This window comes from Dunckerocampus dactyliophorus, chromosome 3 (assembly GCF_027744805.1).
Source record: "Dunckerocampus dactyliophorus isolate RoL2022-P2 chromosome 3, RoL_Ddac_1.1, whole genome shotgun sequence".
Taxonomy (NCBI): domain Eukaryota; kingdom Metazoa; phylum Chordata; class Actinopteri; order Syngnathiformes; family Syngnathidae; genus Dunckerocampus; species Dunckerocampus dactyliophorus.
In genome coordinates, this window is record NC_072821.1 from 21,593,180 (window position 1) to 21,607,442 (window position 14,263).

General features: G+C 44.6%; 1 protein-coding gene across 2 annotated transcripts; it reads left to right on the forward strand.

Annotated features, from left to right (window-relative positions):
* The first annotated feature begins 3,454 nt into the window (after positions 1 to 3,454).
* On the forward strand, positions 3,455 to 7,486 carry LOC129178479 (photoreceptor-specific nuclear receptor-like). 2 transcript variants are annotated; one of them, XM_054770754.1, is made up of 8 exons: positions 3,456 to 3,880; positions 4,410 to 4,560; positions 4,797 to 4,900; positions 4,992 to 5,276; positions 5,579 to 5,757; positions 6,108 to 6,348; positions 6,451 to 6,556; positions 6,988 to 7,486. In XM_054770754.1, the coding sequence occupies exons 1-8, from the start codon at positions 3,787 to 3,789 to the stop codon at positions 7,118 to 7,120; spliced, it is 1,293 nt and encodes a 430-aa protein (XP_054626729.1). In that variant the 5' UTR covers positions 3,456 to 3,786; the 3' UTR covers positions 7,121 to 7,486. The 2 variants fall into 2 exon arrangements, with proteins under 2 accessions (XP_054626730.1, XP_054626729.1); XM_054770755.1 differs by lacking the exon at positions 6,988 to 7,486 and having other exon boundaries at positions 3,455 to 3,880; positions 6,451 to 6,560.
* The last annotated feature ends 6,777 nt before the right edge of the window (positions 7,487 to 14,263 follow it).

A 14,263-nucleotide genomic window follows, 5' to 3' on the forward strand; every position in this document is an offset into this window, starting at 1 on the left:
CACCCTCCCTTTGTAATTCACTTCCGCCACACATCCATGACACTGCTGACGTTACCACTTTCAGACTTAAAAACACACTTGTTCCGCATTGCTTTTAACAGATAACTTTTAAAAACGTACATATTTAGTAATACATCACATTGCAATCGCTTAATATTTGCTCTTTTATGCAGTTTTAGCTATTTGTTCTGAACTCTGCTTTTTGGTTTTCACTTTCTACTGTTATTTTGCTATTTTGTACACTTACTGTATATTTGTTTGCGTTTACCATTTAAAGCCTCTTTTTTTTTAAAAGCACTCTATAAATAAAATGTATTCTTGTTATTGTCTCTAGGGGATGTAACTCCTTTTTAATTCAGTTTCATGAACGCATATTGCAAAATGTTGTGAATGCATATGTGCATATGTTTTTTTAAAAGAATATTTACAGAACATTGCAATTATCAGGGCATTTAATCAATCGCAACTGGACTGTTCAGGTTGTCTTAGAACACGTTTTGTCTCTCATCCGAGCAGACTTCATCAGTTCATGCTCAAAGACTAGGTGGGACACACACCAGTCAGACCAGATAGGACAGCTCTAGTTTGAGAGGTTGGTGCAAGATCCAGTAACTAATTCTTAACACAACTGTCTACCATGACAAGCTACTTACACTTCTCAATAATGCTAACACATATGAAAAACTAAAAAGAGATCCAACAAGGGGGTATAAGAAGAAAATCATAGAGCACCTGCAAACATTGCAAAAGTCAAAAACCATTAGCACTTTATTACCGACTATACCCACAAGAGACCATCCCTGGCATTTATGATCTTCTGAAAATACACAAAGAAGGTTCTCCCCTCAGACCCATTGTCAACAGCATTAACTTTGTAACTTATAATATTGTTAAGTATGTGGCCAACATCTTAGCACCCCTGGTGGGCAAAACACCACATCATGTCCAAAACTCAATGGACTTCGTCAAGAAAATTAGACACTGAAAACTGGACAAAAATGAAATGGACATGGACATGAGCTCCTTTAAGGGAACAGCGCTGAGTCACTGGTACAGATACAGTATGTGGATGACACATGGGTCAAAATTTGAAGTCAAGAAGTGCTGGCTTTCACCTAAAATCACAACTATTACAATTTGGTAAATTTGGACCTGGTAAACCTTCAAACAGCTAAAACTTTGCATAAAGCAAAAAATAACCTGTTAACCAAAAACACAATACACTTTTTCTCATCAGGTGAAGAGAAATATGACCTCAGGGAAAAATTTTTACAGAAAACACCTATACGCCCGTGAAGATGTCAAAGACAATGAATTTGCTTTTTTGGACTGTGATGACATTGCAGACAATGGGCCTCCATGTTTCCAGAAAACCCCACAGACTGACCAATACCTACCACCCACTGGAACACAAACTGGGCATTATCAGAACCCTACAACACAGAGCTGATAATGTTCCTACCAGTCCACAGGCATAAGCACCTGAGGGATGCCCTCAAAACCTGTGGTTACCCCAGCTGGTCGTTTGCAAAAAGTGCATCTCGTTCCAGAAAGAACAAAAGCAGGGTGGATGAAGAAGAAAAGAATAGCAGACGCATAACATTGTCATCCTGAGAAACTCAGAAGGATTTTTAACAAAAACAACATACCAGTACACTTCAAACCTGGTAACACTTTCAGACAGAGGTTGGTACACCCCAAAGACATGACACCCATACCCAGAACAACAATCTGGTGTACGCTGTCCAGTGCAGTGAGGAATGGGCCATTTTTTACACTGGGGAAACCAAGCAGCCACTGAGCCAGGTGCATGGCGCAACACAGACGGGCTGACTCTTCAGGTCAAGACTCTGCGGTCTACCTGCACCTCAAAGAGAAAGAGCACTCTTTTAAGGGCAAAAATGTACACATTCTGGATAGGAAGAAGGATGGTTTGAAAGAGGAGTGAAGGAAGCCATCTAAGTTAAGTTGAGAAGCCATCTCTGAACAGAGGGTGGGTCTATGACACCATCTTTCTCCCACATACAATGCTGTCCTTTCATTGCTACCTAAAAGATTCAGTCATTTAGCTTCTAACAAATGAGCAAGGCACAGCCACCTTGGTTTCACATGGGTCCATGACCATCATTACATCTGAATGGGATGTTAACGAAGGTGATACCACCCAAATGACCATTGTTGGCGGGCAGAGGCCCCATTCCAATGTATCCTGACGATCGTCATTTGACACCACCAAAGAGCCATCCATTCCTGTCTGGACCTGCCTTCTCCTTTCGAGGATAAATAGATTAGAGCTTGCACCAAGCTCTCAAACTAGCTGTTCTATCTAGTCTGACTGGTGTGTGTCCCACCTAGTCTTTGAGCATGAACTGATGAAGCCTGCTCGGATGAGAGGCAAAACGTCTTCTAAGAAAACCTGAACAGTCCAGTTGCAATCGATTGAATGCCCTGAGAATACAATGACAATATTCACAGGCAACATTGAGATGAATTACGAGCAATAGTGGAGAGCAATAAAAAATTGTAAATATAAACTTTTTATTACAATATCTTGAAAAATGTAAATATAGCTGCTAGATACATTTTATAGAACAAGTACTGTACATATGTTTATTGCTGGGTTGTAGTTTGCGCATATTTTACAATCCCTGCTGAAAATGCACAAAGAAAAAGTACTAAAATATTCTGAAGATGAGCAGAATTTTGCACAATTACCCGGACAACAGTTGTACATGCAAGTGAACACATTCATAAAGTCCTGCTTTTGTCATTTCTTATTTGCGCCATAATTACAATAACATATTTTTACATTTTTTTTCTTTCTACTAGAACGTCTCTTTGAATTTGACGAGAAAGTTGGATGCTTTCAATTATTTCTTTGAGTTTCGAATATCTCCACTGAATGGGACCGCATGATAATTTAAGCTCTTTAATAATAAATGTAGCATCCCCATGAGCTAAATTCAAACAGACGAGAACATCAGCTATTCAAATTTATATCAGTCCCCCTGTGACCTTTCAGCTTGCTGCCAGAGGGAAGCAGGTGCTCTCCAGTTTGTCCAAAAGAACAAAATTGGCCTTAATAGTCAGCTCCTTAGCAAACATGGGAATCATTAAGAATGGAAAGCAATCAGTCAAATCAAATACACAGCAGGAGACAAGTACATATAATAATGGGGGCATCATGTGATCTTCCCCTTAAATGGAGAGACAGAAGAGTAGTGTGCACCGGAGCACTGATGAGACCTTACAGGCTTCAAGTTACACCTCTTTTCCTAGAGGTCATCACATTTTGTGAAGATCTAACACTTAGCAGCACCAATGTCTGGGCAATGTGACTGATTGATCCAGTAGATGAACAGTAAAGATTAAGAGGATGACAAATAAGCATGCTGCTTACACAGCGCTTGGTGCTAATCCCCAGCACCCACCCCCCCTTGAGCTCTCTTTTGAGGAGCTGCCACCGAGGAGCACCCACGGACAGTGACAGACCCTGATGGTCAGTGGGAGGACCTACAACCTGTACAACAAGTGTGAGCTTCAGCAAGTCTGCATCTCCACACCAGGAGCTGCAACCCAGTAGAGAGACTGTACGGGGGAACTCTGGTCGCCATCTGCACTTTTGGAGCTGCGGAGGCCCCCCTTTTTTTGTTTTTTTTTTACCCCCCAAAAGGAACCTCACCTTGGTTGCTGATACCAAATATTCTGTCTGGAAATTTACTGGCTAGGCGGACAGTTTCCCCCCCTCTGTCAAGTATCATTAAGCAAGAAGATTTTCATTGCAAAATGATGGAGGACCACCTGACAAAGATATCCATGATGCCGTCTTCCTCCCCAACGGAGTCAATTGGGAGCGGCGGGACGGACGACAGCAGAGGAGGTGAGAATTGTAGTTGAGGAGCAACAGGTGTGTAAACATGGCCTCCAGCTATGAGGAAAAAAAGAGGTTTGCATAATTTTCTGATTGTTGCTAAAGTGCATGTGAATAGTTTTGTTTCTTAAATAATCTACTATTATTATTATTAGATATTGCATCATATAGTAATATATTAATACTAAAATATAACCATAGCTGATTGTGATGATTATTGATATTACTAATAACCAATAATTATTATTATGGCTAATTTTCAAAATTGTTTGAATGTATTATTATAGTCATCAGTTTTAATTTCAGTTTTAATGCAATAATCCACTAAATGAAATTTTCGGACCTAAACGTCTGTTCCAGCATTGACTTGCCATCTTCATGTACACTCAGCTCACACCACAGATGGCAGGCACACACAAGCGTGACAATTCAATTCAGAGGAGAAAATACTGAATGAATGGCACTAACCATTCTGCTCTGTGTGTGTGTGTGTGTGTGTGTGTGTGTGTGTGTGTGTGTCATTGTGTTTGACCCTCAGCCAAAAGTCCGGCCCCTGGCAAAGCCCTCAGCCCAGCTTTGGTCTGCAAAGTGTGTGGAGACACCAGCAGTGGTAAACACTACGGCATTTATGCCTGCAACGGCTGCAGCGGCTTCTTCAAACGCAGTGTGAGAAGGAGGCTCATTTACAGGTAAGATAATTACTCATCTGTTTGGGAATCAACATTGCCAAATAACATAATACAAATCTAAATTTAACTGTATTATTTTGTAATGCTTCCTATGTAATTTTGCAGCCAAAACATAAGAAACACATCCCTGATCTTGCCTTAAATGGGAATTTTCCCTATTTTTTGCATTATGTTGTTAATTATCTGGAGAGAGTGTCACTTTTTCACATCAAAAATGAGTGTTTGTGCGTTTGCAGGTGTCAGGCAGGCACAGGCATGTGTCCAGTGGACAAAGCTCATCGCAACCAGTGCCAGGCGTGCCGGCTGAAGAAGTGCTTACAGGCAGGCATGAATAAAGACGGTGAGCATGTGGGATTCTTTTAAAGGACCAGTGTGGTGAATTTTGTACAGATTATACAAAATCAAACTCTTTCTTCCTGTTGTTCCCATAGCGGTGCAGAATGAGCGGCAGCCCCGCAGCACAGCTCAGGTGCGTCTGGACTCCATCGACGTGGACCCTGAGAAGGAACATTTGGCCACCACGCGGGAGCCCACCTCCTCCTCGTCCTCTTCTTCCTCCTCAAGTGGCTCTGTCATCACATGGCCCCACATCACCTCGTCCATAGCCATCGCCGCCTCTGTGCCCCCCCAACGCTGTGTCAGCCCTCAGAACAACCATCGCTTCATGGCCAGCCTCATGACGGCAGAGACTTGTGCCAAGCTGGAGCCTGAGGACGGTAAGGAGCCGCTCTCTTTTCATTCATTTATTTGTTTTCTACTGCTGTTCAGGGTCGTGGGTCAGCTGGAGCCTCAGCCAGCTGACATTGGGTGATCCAAATACAGGGTACATAAAGACTACAAACCATTCACATTTCCATCATACGATGGAACACTTTGAGTGGTTAAGTAGCATGCTGAACCAACCAACCAAATACATTTTTCAACCAAACAGAAACTTAGATACAGACCTAAAAACACCGTCGTATAATAGGACACAAGTCATCTTCCTAAGCAGCCATTCCCGCCTTCTCTCTTCCAGTTGACGAAAACATCGATGTGACCAGCAATGAACCAGAACGAGCGTCCTCGGAGTACCACATGGGAATTTACCCGTCCTCCTCGGAAAACGTGTACGAGACGTCGGCCAGGCTTCTCTTCATGTCGGTGAAGTGGGCCAAGAACCTGCCGGTGTTTTCCAACCTGCCTTTCAGAGACCAAGTGAGACACAATTTGAGTCTCATTTAGTGTTATACAAGGGGAACGATACAAATACAGTAATTCCTCGTTTATTGCAGTTAATTGGTTCCCCACCCGACCACAATAAGTGAAATTCCTCTAAATATGGGGTTTAACATTATTTGAGCACTCTAGACATGAACTAACACCCCTAAAGTCACCTTTACACTCGTATTACCCAATACAGCAGCTATAATAAGGGTAAATAAGCCATTTAAGACATAAATAAGACTCTTGCTCGTGTGTGTTGCTATACATGTATTCCTCAGGCAGGAGCTTCAAACAGACATTCTGGTATTTAACGTTTTGCCCTTTTGTTTTGTTATTTGCAGGTGATCCTACTGGAGGAAGCGTGGAGTGAGCTTTTCCTCCTGTGCGCTATCCAGTGGTCACTGCCACTGGATAGCTGCCCACTGCTCTCCCTGCCAGACCTCTGCCCCGGCATGCAGGGCAAAACCAGCTACACAAGCCTGGACCTGAGACTCCTGCAGGAAGTCTTCAGTCGCTTTAAGGCTCTTGCTGTCGACCCCACAGAGTTCGCCTGCCTCAAGGCCATTGTGCTTTTTAAGCCTGGTGAGGAGCTGAGTCTGCATGTCGTTTTCAGTGGAATACCCCAAGTTCAAACGTATTCCGCAAATCTTTTCGTCCTACATTGGCCTGTCTTCTTGTCCACAGAGACTCGTGGTCTGAAAGATCCAGAACAAGTGGAGAACCTTCAGGATCAGTCCCACGTGATGCTAGGACAACACATTCGCACTCATTATCCCAGTCAACCTGCAAGGTAACATCCTGTTTCATGACTTATTTAGATGAAATGCATGAAATGTTGCTTTGTTTTTAAAGATAGAAAACTATTTTGTTTAATATATTAAATATGTAGTCCCAAAATACAGTACAAATGGAAAAAGGATGCTTGTGGAAAAATGACAAAATACTGCAAGTCTTTTTATTTTAAAAGCCAACATTGTTTACTATCTTCATGATTTGCAAGACAAGGTATAATTTTGTATAAAAAAAAAACTGTTTTTATTTTTGTGTGATTGTTTATGAAGGATTATTTGACTTGCACAGTGGAAAAAACCAGTAAAACCGACTTGGAGACAAAGAGATGACTGAAAGTTTGTATTCATGACATGAAGAAGAGTAGGCTGTGTGGATCTTGGGTGGTGAGATAAGAATATAGAACTGAATTTACATATTTGTTTTGTTTAGGTTTGGAAAGCTGCTTCTTCTTCTCCCGTCACTGCGTTTTGTGAATTCTGAGCGCATTGAGCTGCTGTTCTTCCACAGGACCATCGGAAACACTCCCATGGAAAAACTGCTGTGTGACATGTTTAAAAACTGACTGTTACCTAAAACGTGTGTCATGCAGTCTTCAAACATTCTTCCAACCAGTGTGGAAAAAGGACGATTGACAGATTAGTGCTTTGTTTACTCCTATGAGGTTAAATCTAAGGTCACTTTATTTTTGTTTCTTTGTTTGCTCTTGTCACATTAGGCAATTTTTTATACCATCATGCTTGCTACTTACAACTCCATTTGTGTGTTAAAAAAAGTCAATATGACGGCCATCGGCTAGTGTTTCTTCCGGTGAATATTAAATTGCACATGTTATTGCTTGGTTGATAGATGGACTGTATAGTCAATGCTGTCTTCAGTGTGACTGTCGTATTCACGTTGTGATGACTTGATAAAGGGAAGCATGGCTTGATTTTGTGTGCTGTCTTTTGTTTATTAAACGCAAGCACCTCACTCCAATTTAATTAACGTAAACAAAAATAAAAAATTACGAATATAGACATATACATTTAAATTCTATATAATATATATATAATATTATGAATATAATATATTATTAATCTAATATATTAATAATATAAATACAATAAATATAATATAATTATTATATTTACCATAATTTCCAGTGTATAAGACACACCCATCTTTAAGATAGACCCACAAAATGTAGAGAAAAAAACTGATTTATGCATATATATAAACCGCACCGGATTATAAACTGCACATGTCCACATCATAAAATGGTATATTGTGGCAAGTCCATGAGGACCAGGTAGTTTTTTTATTTGACAGAAGCCAATCATGACCTATGAAAAAACTCATGACAAGCTCATCAACCAATTGGAAATTGCAGAGGGGTCATTAATATAACAGTCTGACTCACGGCGTCATCTTACAAAGAACGCTGAACTCATCACACGGCAACTTAACACTCAAAAGGTATGTAAGAAATACACCAGTACCAATACAAGTTTAAAAAAAACAAACAACTATTTTAACTTCTTCTCATAATTTTTTTCAGCCAAGCAAAGCATTTCATTCAAAGCATTTCTCTGGCTCTCAGGTGCCTCTGGCTCCCCCTGGTGCACAGAGGCAGAGGAGCTCAGGCTCCTCAGGTGAGTGAATCATCTTTGAAATGGTTTGAATGAAATGCTTTGCTGGGACGAAATGTATTGCGGGAAGAAGTTAAAATACTTTTTATATTTTAAACTCGCATTGGTACTTGTACTGTATATTCCTTAGCCAGCTTTTGAGTGGTTGTGTGATGAGTTTAGCATTCTTTGTAAGATGACACCCTGTGATTTCCAGTGGGTTGATGAGCTCGTCAGGAGTTCACTTACAACTTGTGATTTTCTTCTGCCAAAGAAAGAACTACCGTTTCCTCACCGACTCGTGAGCGGTGCAGTATTTAAACGATTAGTAGTAGTTCTGAAGTAAAGGAGCTTAGAACATAGCCATAAATTAGCCGCACCGCTGTATAAACCACAGGGTTCAAAGTTTTAAAAAAGCAGCGGCTTATACACCAGAAATTACAGTAAATTGTAATGTGTTAAATTATCATATTATATAATGTGTGACCCACATATGCCCAATGGACATATCCGTTCTTAAGGAATTTGACGTACATCAGGGGATTCTATTTGTCCCTTAGGGACTGTGCATAAAACTGCAAACAGCGTTGAATGGGCCACTGCACAAAGTAACACATTTTGCTGAACAATATATTGTACCACAAGTTATTGCATTTTCGTGATATTATTGTCATTATTAACATTTTTTGAGACGAAATTAACCACAAATGTCATTAAATATATCATAATAATGATATATTAATTTTGATTATAAGTATGCTCTTTCAAATATAATCAACTTTTATTTCTCATGAGCGTTTTTTACCATTATTTTTGGAATGTCAGCACACAGCTGACACAATAGCACAATAGACATATCCATTCTTGAAAGAATTTGACCTCCATCAGGGTGCTATATTTGTCCACTTGTGGGCTTTGCATAAAGCTATGCACCATATCCACCAGAATTCATCCTAAGATTCATAAAGAATCAACCATAAAAAAATGATGACAAATAATGAACACAATGTTTCTCAGCCCTCAATTGACTACGACAATATTGACATAACAATAATGGAAGAGGTCATTGAAGGTTCATTTACTAACAAAATGAAAACAGTCAAAGTCATTCCATTTTACAAAACTGGGAACAAACATCACTTTACTAACTACAGACCTGCCTTAGTACTCCCACGGCATTCAAAAATAATGGAAAAACTGTTAAGAGTTTGGATACATTCATAGCAAACCACAATATAGGCGAGGAGTTAAAACAATGTCCAAAAATACAAACCAGATATAAAAAACATATTTTTACATGACAGTCACTGGCTGTCCATAGGAATACTGTATTTCTGTGACGGTCATGTGCTGCTGCGCTTCGCTCTCTCTATCTCTCTCTCTCTCTCTCACAGCTGGGCGCACAGCAGGAGCAGGGACAACTGGACACACCGGCAGTTAATCATCCTCCCTCCTACTTATACCTGAGTAGGAGCAGCTGTGAGACGCCGGTTCCTTCCTTGCTGCTGGTCAGAGCATTCACGGCATCTCCACTCTAGCATTCCCAAGTTTCGGCGTCTCTACAGCTGGGTGCTCCAGTTGTCCCCTTGTTCTGCCTTTTGCATAGTTTATTTTGTGTGGACACCCTTTTTCCTGGAGTTCCGCTACCCACGGACTCCAGCGCTTTCTGTTGGCTCCCGCCTAAGACTATTAAAAGAACTGTCATCACTCACCTTGCTGCTGCAATTTGTGGTCCACCGCGCACTCACGCATAACAGAAGGAACCGGCCAGTTTAATGGACCACGCGGAGCAAGGCCCGATCAAGAAGGCACTGCGTAGCCAAGCGCAGAGTCTGGGGAAGCAAGACGAGCAGCTCAACACCCTGGGAACGTGCCTCCAGGAATTATCAGCACGCCAGGACGCGATGATGGAAAGCCTGGGCTCCCGCCTCAACACGCTGCTGGCGGCACTTCCTCAGAACCAGGACTCCGCACCCGCCAGTCCGCCCGCTTCTCCGGTCCAAGCCGCCCTCGCTTCCGGCACGCCGTTGTCCAGACCGGAGAGATTTTCGGGGGACTCCGGTGACGTCCGTCCCTTCCTCACGCAGTGCGAGTTGCACTTTGAACTGCAAGCTGCCACCTTCACCACAGAACGCGCCAAGGTGGCGTTCGTCATCTCACACCTCACGGGCCGAGCCAGCGCATGGGCTACGGCGGAGTGGAATCGCCGAGCTCCCTCCAGTCAGACCTACCCTGCCTTCGCAAAAGCGCTACAGCAAGTGTTCCAGCGCAGCCCACCTGGCAGAGAGGCGTCGCGGGCTCTCTTCACGCTTCGCCAGGGGCGGCGTCCGGTCACCGACTACGCCATAGAATTCCATACACTGGCTTTAGAAAGTGACTGGAACGCAGGCGCGCTCCTTGACGCGTTTTTTCTCGGACTATCAGAGCACATCAGAGTACATATGATCCCACTGACTATGCCATCAAACTTAGACGACCTCATAGAATTAGCTACACTGATTGACAAGCGCCTCAGCGATCACGGAGAGCAGCGTGACCTACGTCGTCGATTCGCCGAGGTACACCTTCCGGGGACCACGCCAGGGAGCCACAGCAACCATCCCAGCCCACACGCGGTGTCCAACTCCACGCCCACCTGGACTACGGAGGAGCCAATGCAGTTAGGAGGAGGCAGACTCACCGCGGCAGAGAGGGAGAGACGGCGGTGTCTGCGTCTGTGCATCTACTGCGGCGAGCCGGGCCACGCACTTCACAGCTGTCCCATTCGCTCCCCCCCCCTTTAGCAAAGGGGGGGGGGGCGATGCATTAGTCTTTAGCAAAGATAAAGCGCTGTCTCTTCCCCCCCACCGCCCATATGACTGCAGCATAGACCTCCTGCCAGGGGCAGCGCTGCCATCCTCCCGCTTGTACAACATTTCCAAGTTAGCGCAGAAAGCCCTCGAGGAATATATTTCGTCCTCCTTATCCGCTGGCCTCATACGCCCCTCTTCATCTCCTGTTGCTGCGGGGGGTTTTTTTGTTGAGAAGAAGGACAAATCTTTACGCCCATGCATAGACTTCCGAGCACTCAATCTTATTACTGTAAAAAATAAATACCCTTTACCCCTTTTGGACTCAGCCTTCACCCCATTACACGCTGCCAAGATCTTTTCTAAGTTAGATCTCCGTAACGCCTACCACCTCGTGCGCATCCACGAGGGAGATGAATGGAAGACGGCATTCAACACGCCGCTAGGGCAATTTGAATATCTAGTAATGCCGTTTGGGGTTACCAACGCCCCTGCCGTCTTCCAAAACCTCGTAAACGACGTCCCGCGGGACATGCTAGGCCGCTTCATATTCATCTACCTTGACGACATTCTCATTTTTTCCGCCTCCCTGGAGGAGCATATCCAACATGTCCGCCTCGTCCTCCAAAGGCTACTAGAAAACAGACTATTTGTCAAAGCTGAGAAATGTTCGTTCCACGCATCGTCTATTCCTCTCTTGGGGTTCATAGTGGAGAGAGGCCAGCTCAGAGCCGACCCTGCCAAGATCCAGGCTGTGGTCGACTGGCCTGCTCCTATATCAAGGAAGCATCTACAAAGGTTCCTGGGATTCGCTAACTTCTATCGCCGTTTCATCCGGAAGCTTACATCCCCTAAAATTCCTTTTTCCTGGACCCCAGAGGCAGAGTCCGCCTTCAATAAACTCAAATTCCTCTTCACTTCCGCACCTGTCTTAATCCACCCTAACCCCTCTGTCCCGTTTTTTGTCGAGGTGGACGCCTCCGATACTGGCGTGGGGGCCGTCCTTTCCCAGCGTTCGACCACCAACCAGAAACTGCGCCCCTGCGCCTTCTTCTCCAGACGCCTGACCCCGGCGAAAAGAAATTACGACATTGGCAACAGGGAACTCCTGGCCGTCGACCTGGCCCTTCAGGAGTGGAGGCGCTGGCTGGAGGGGACAGAGCTTCCATTCACGGTACTGACAGACCACAAGAACTTGGCCTATCTACGCTCAGCGCAGAGACTTAACCCCCGTCAAGCCAGATGGGCCCTGCTATTCACACGTTTCAATTTCATCATTACCTTCCGTCCTTGCTCCCAGAACATCAAGCCGGATGCCCTCTCTCGCATCCACGCCCCCCCCACCGAGCCCGTCCACCGGGAACCCATTGTCCCGGACGCATACATCATTGGGGCCCTCCAGTGGGACATAGAAAGACGGGTGAAGGAGTCCCTCCAGACCATTACACCCCCCAACGGATGCCCTCCGGGACGCCTTTTTGTCATCCCCAAACTCCGCTCAGAGGTGCTGCGCTGGTCACATGAATCCAAACTGGCCTGTCACCCAGGCGTGAACCGCACAACCTTTCTCCTCCGACAGCGGTTTTGGTGGCCCACGCTCCTTAAGGACACCAGGAGGTTCGTGGCCGCCTGCACTACTTGCGCCAGGAACAAGGCTTCCCACCAACCGCCGGCTGGGCTCCTCCACCCCCTACCCATTCCATCCCGGCCGTGGTCACACATCGCACTGGACATAAACCTGAGCTTCCTCATGCTCCTTTTTGAGTATGAAAACATATGTAAAGTTTCTACTATCCGTCATTATTATAATTATTTTTATTCTTATTGCGATTATGATTATGATTATTATTTTTGTTTTATTTTCATACCCAGATAAGAGTCAAATACAGTCACTGATTATGGGGGGTTTGGTTTTTCTGGGTGAGTTACAACCCTGACGTACGTGCTGGCTTCGTGCACAAATGGGGAAAATTGCAAGAGACACACACATTTCCTGCATGGATTTTCAAACCTGCAGAAGCAAGTAAATTGGGATGCAAAAGATTTTCCGCGTGCACGCAGGAATATCTTGGACGCAGCCGGGTTGCAAGAGCAAGGCAGAGGAGGAGTGCGTGTGGCGCAAGTTTAAAAGTATATTGTGTACATTGCCACGGCTCCTCCCTCGGCGGGTGACTCCTCCAGCGGTACACTCGACCTCCGTGGACGCACGGTGGCTGCTCATATAGCGTACCTGACATTAATGCACCTTATCTGGCTACGGCGGGCAGCTCCCGCTGTACACTCTGGCTCTCCCGGTCACGATAGCTGTAGGTGCCGTAGGAAGCCAGTACGCCCATCTTGCAGTCGAAGTGAGTGGGTTTCATGAGCCTCGTACGATGCCCACCCACGGTACGTCCCCAGTGAGTGAAACATACAACAGCCTTACATGAAGCACACCAAGCTTGCACAAGTCGCACGCCGCACTCACGATTTAAAAGCTACCAACGGAGGGTGAGCAGCAAGCACGTGTGTCACGAATCACTTGCAACACCTTTGATACCCCACCTTCCTCTACGTGCTGTCCACGGCCAGCAAATTTCCCAAAAATTGCATGTGGTAACACGTACGTCAGGATGTAACTCCCGCTTTCGGGATGGAGGCGGGATGTGCTGTGGCCTCTGAGGATGGGCTTGGCTAGGCCTTCTCTGCGTTCTGGATGGGCACGTCCGGCTATCCAGTGTCTCTGTGCTGTTACGCGGCTTGCTGTTCTCTGCGGAGAGGATGGGTGTTGGGGTTCCCGACGGCCTACTGGTGGCGCTCCGTGGTGCTCTGGGCTTGTGGCTGCTTCCCGGTGGAAGCAATCTGACCTCAAGGTCTCAACTTCAGTATAACGGTACAGCACACTTTACAAAAGTGAATAGAACATTTGACTCCATTTATTTGTTTGTCTTGTGTTTCAGACAAATCCAAGCTGTGTAAACCTTTTACAAGGTGTCAACACGCTCAAGACCTTGTTTTGCGCATTTGTTCCTATGTTGCAACAACAAAATGTAATACACAAGGCATAAACAGTGGAAAATAAAACTCCCATGATGCTTTCAATATGGTCTAACCCCAAAACAGTAAACAAACACTTATTTGTGGTGTTTGTTTTTTTTCTTTATTTGTCATATTGCAGTAGTGGTAGCTTTGCATGGGACTCATACCACATAGAAAATCCATGGATCAGTCCGGCCCTGGAGCTTCTGTCATATGAGGGAGCTCACGCTCGGAGATTAGCAAACTTTAAACTCACAGAAATAGCTTGCTCTCATTCAGCATCAAATTATG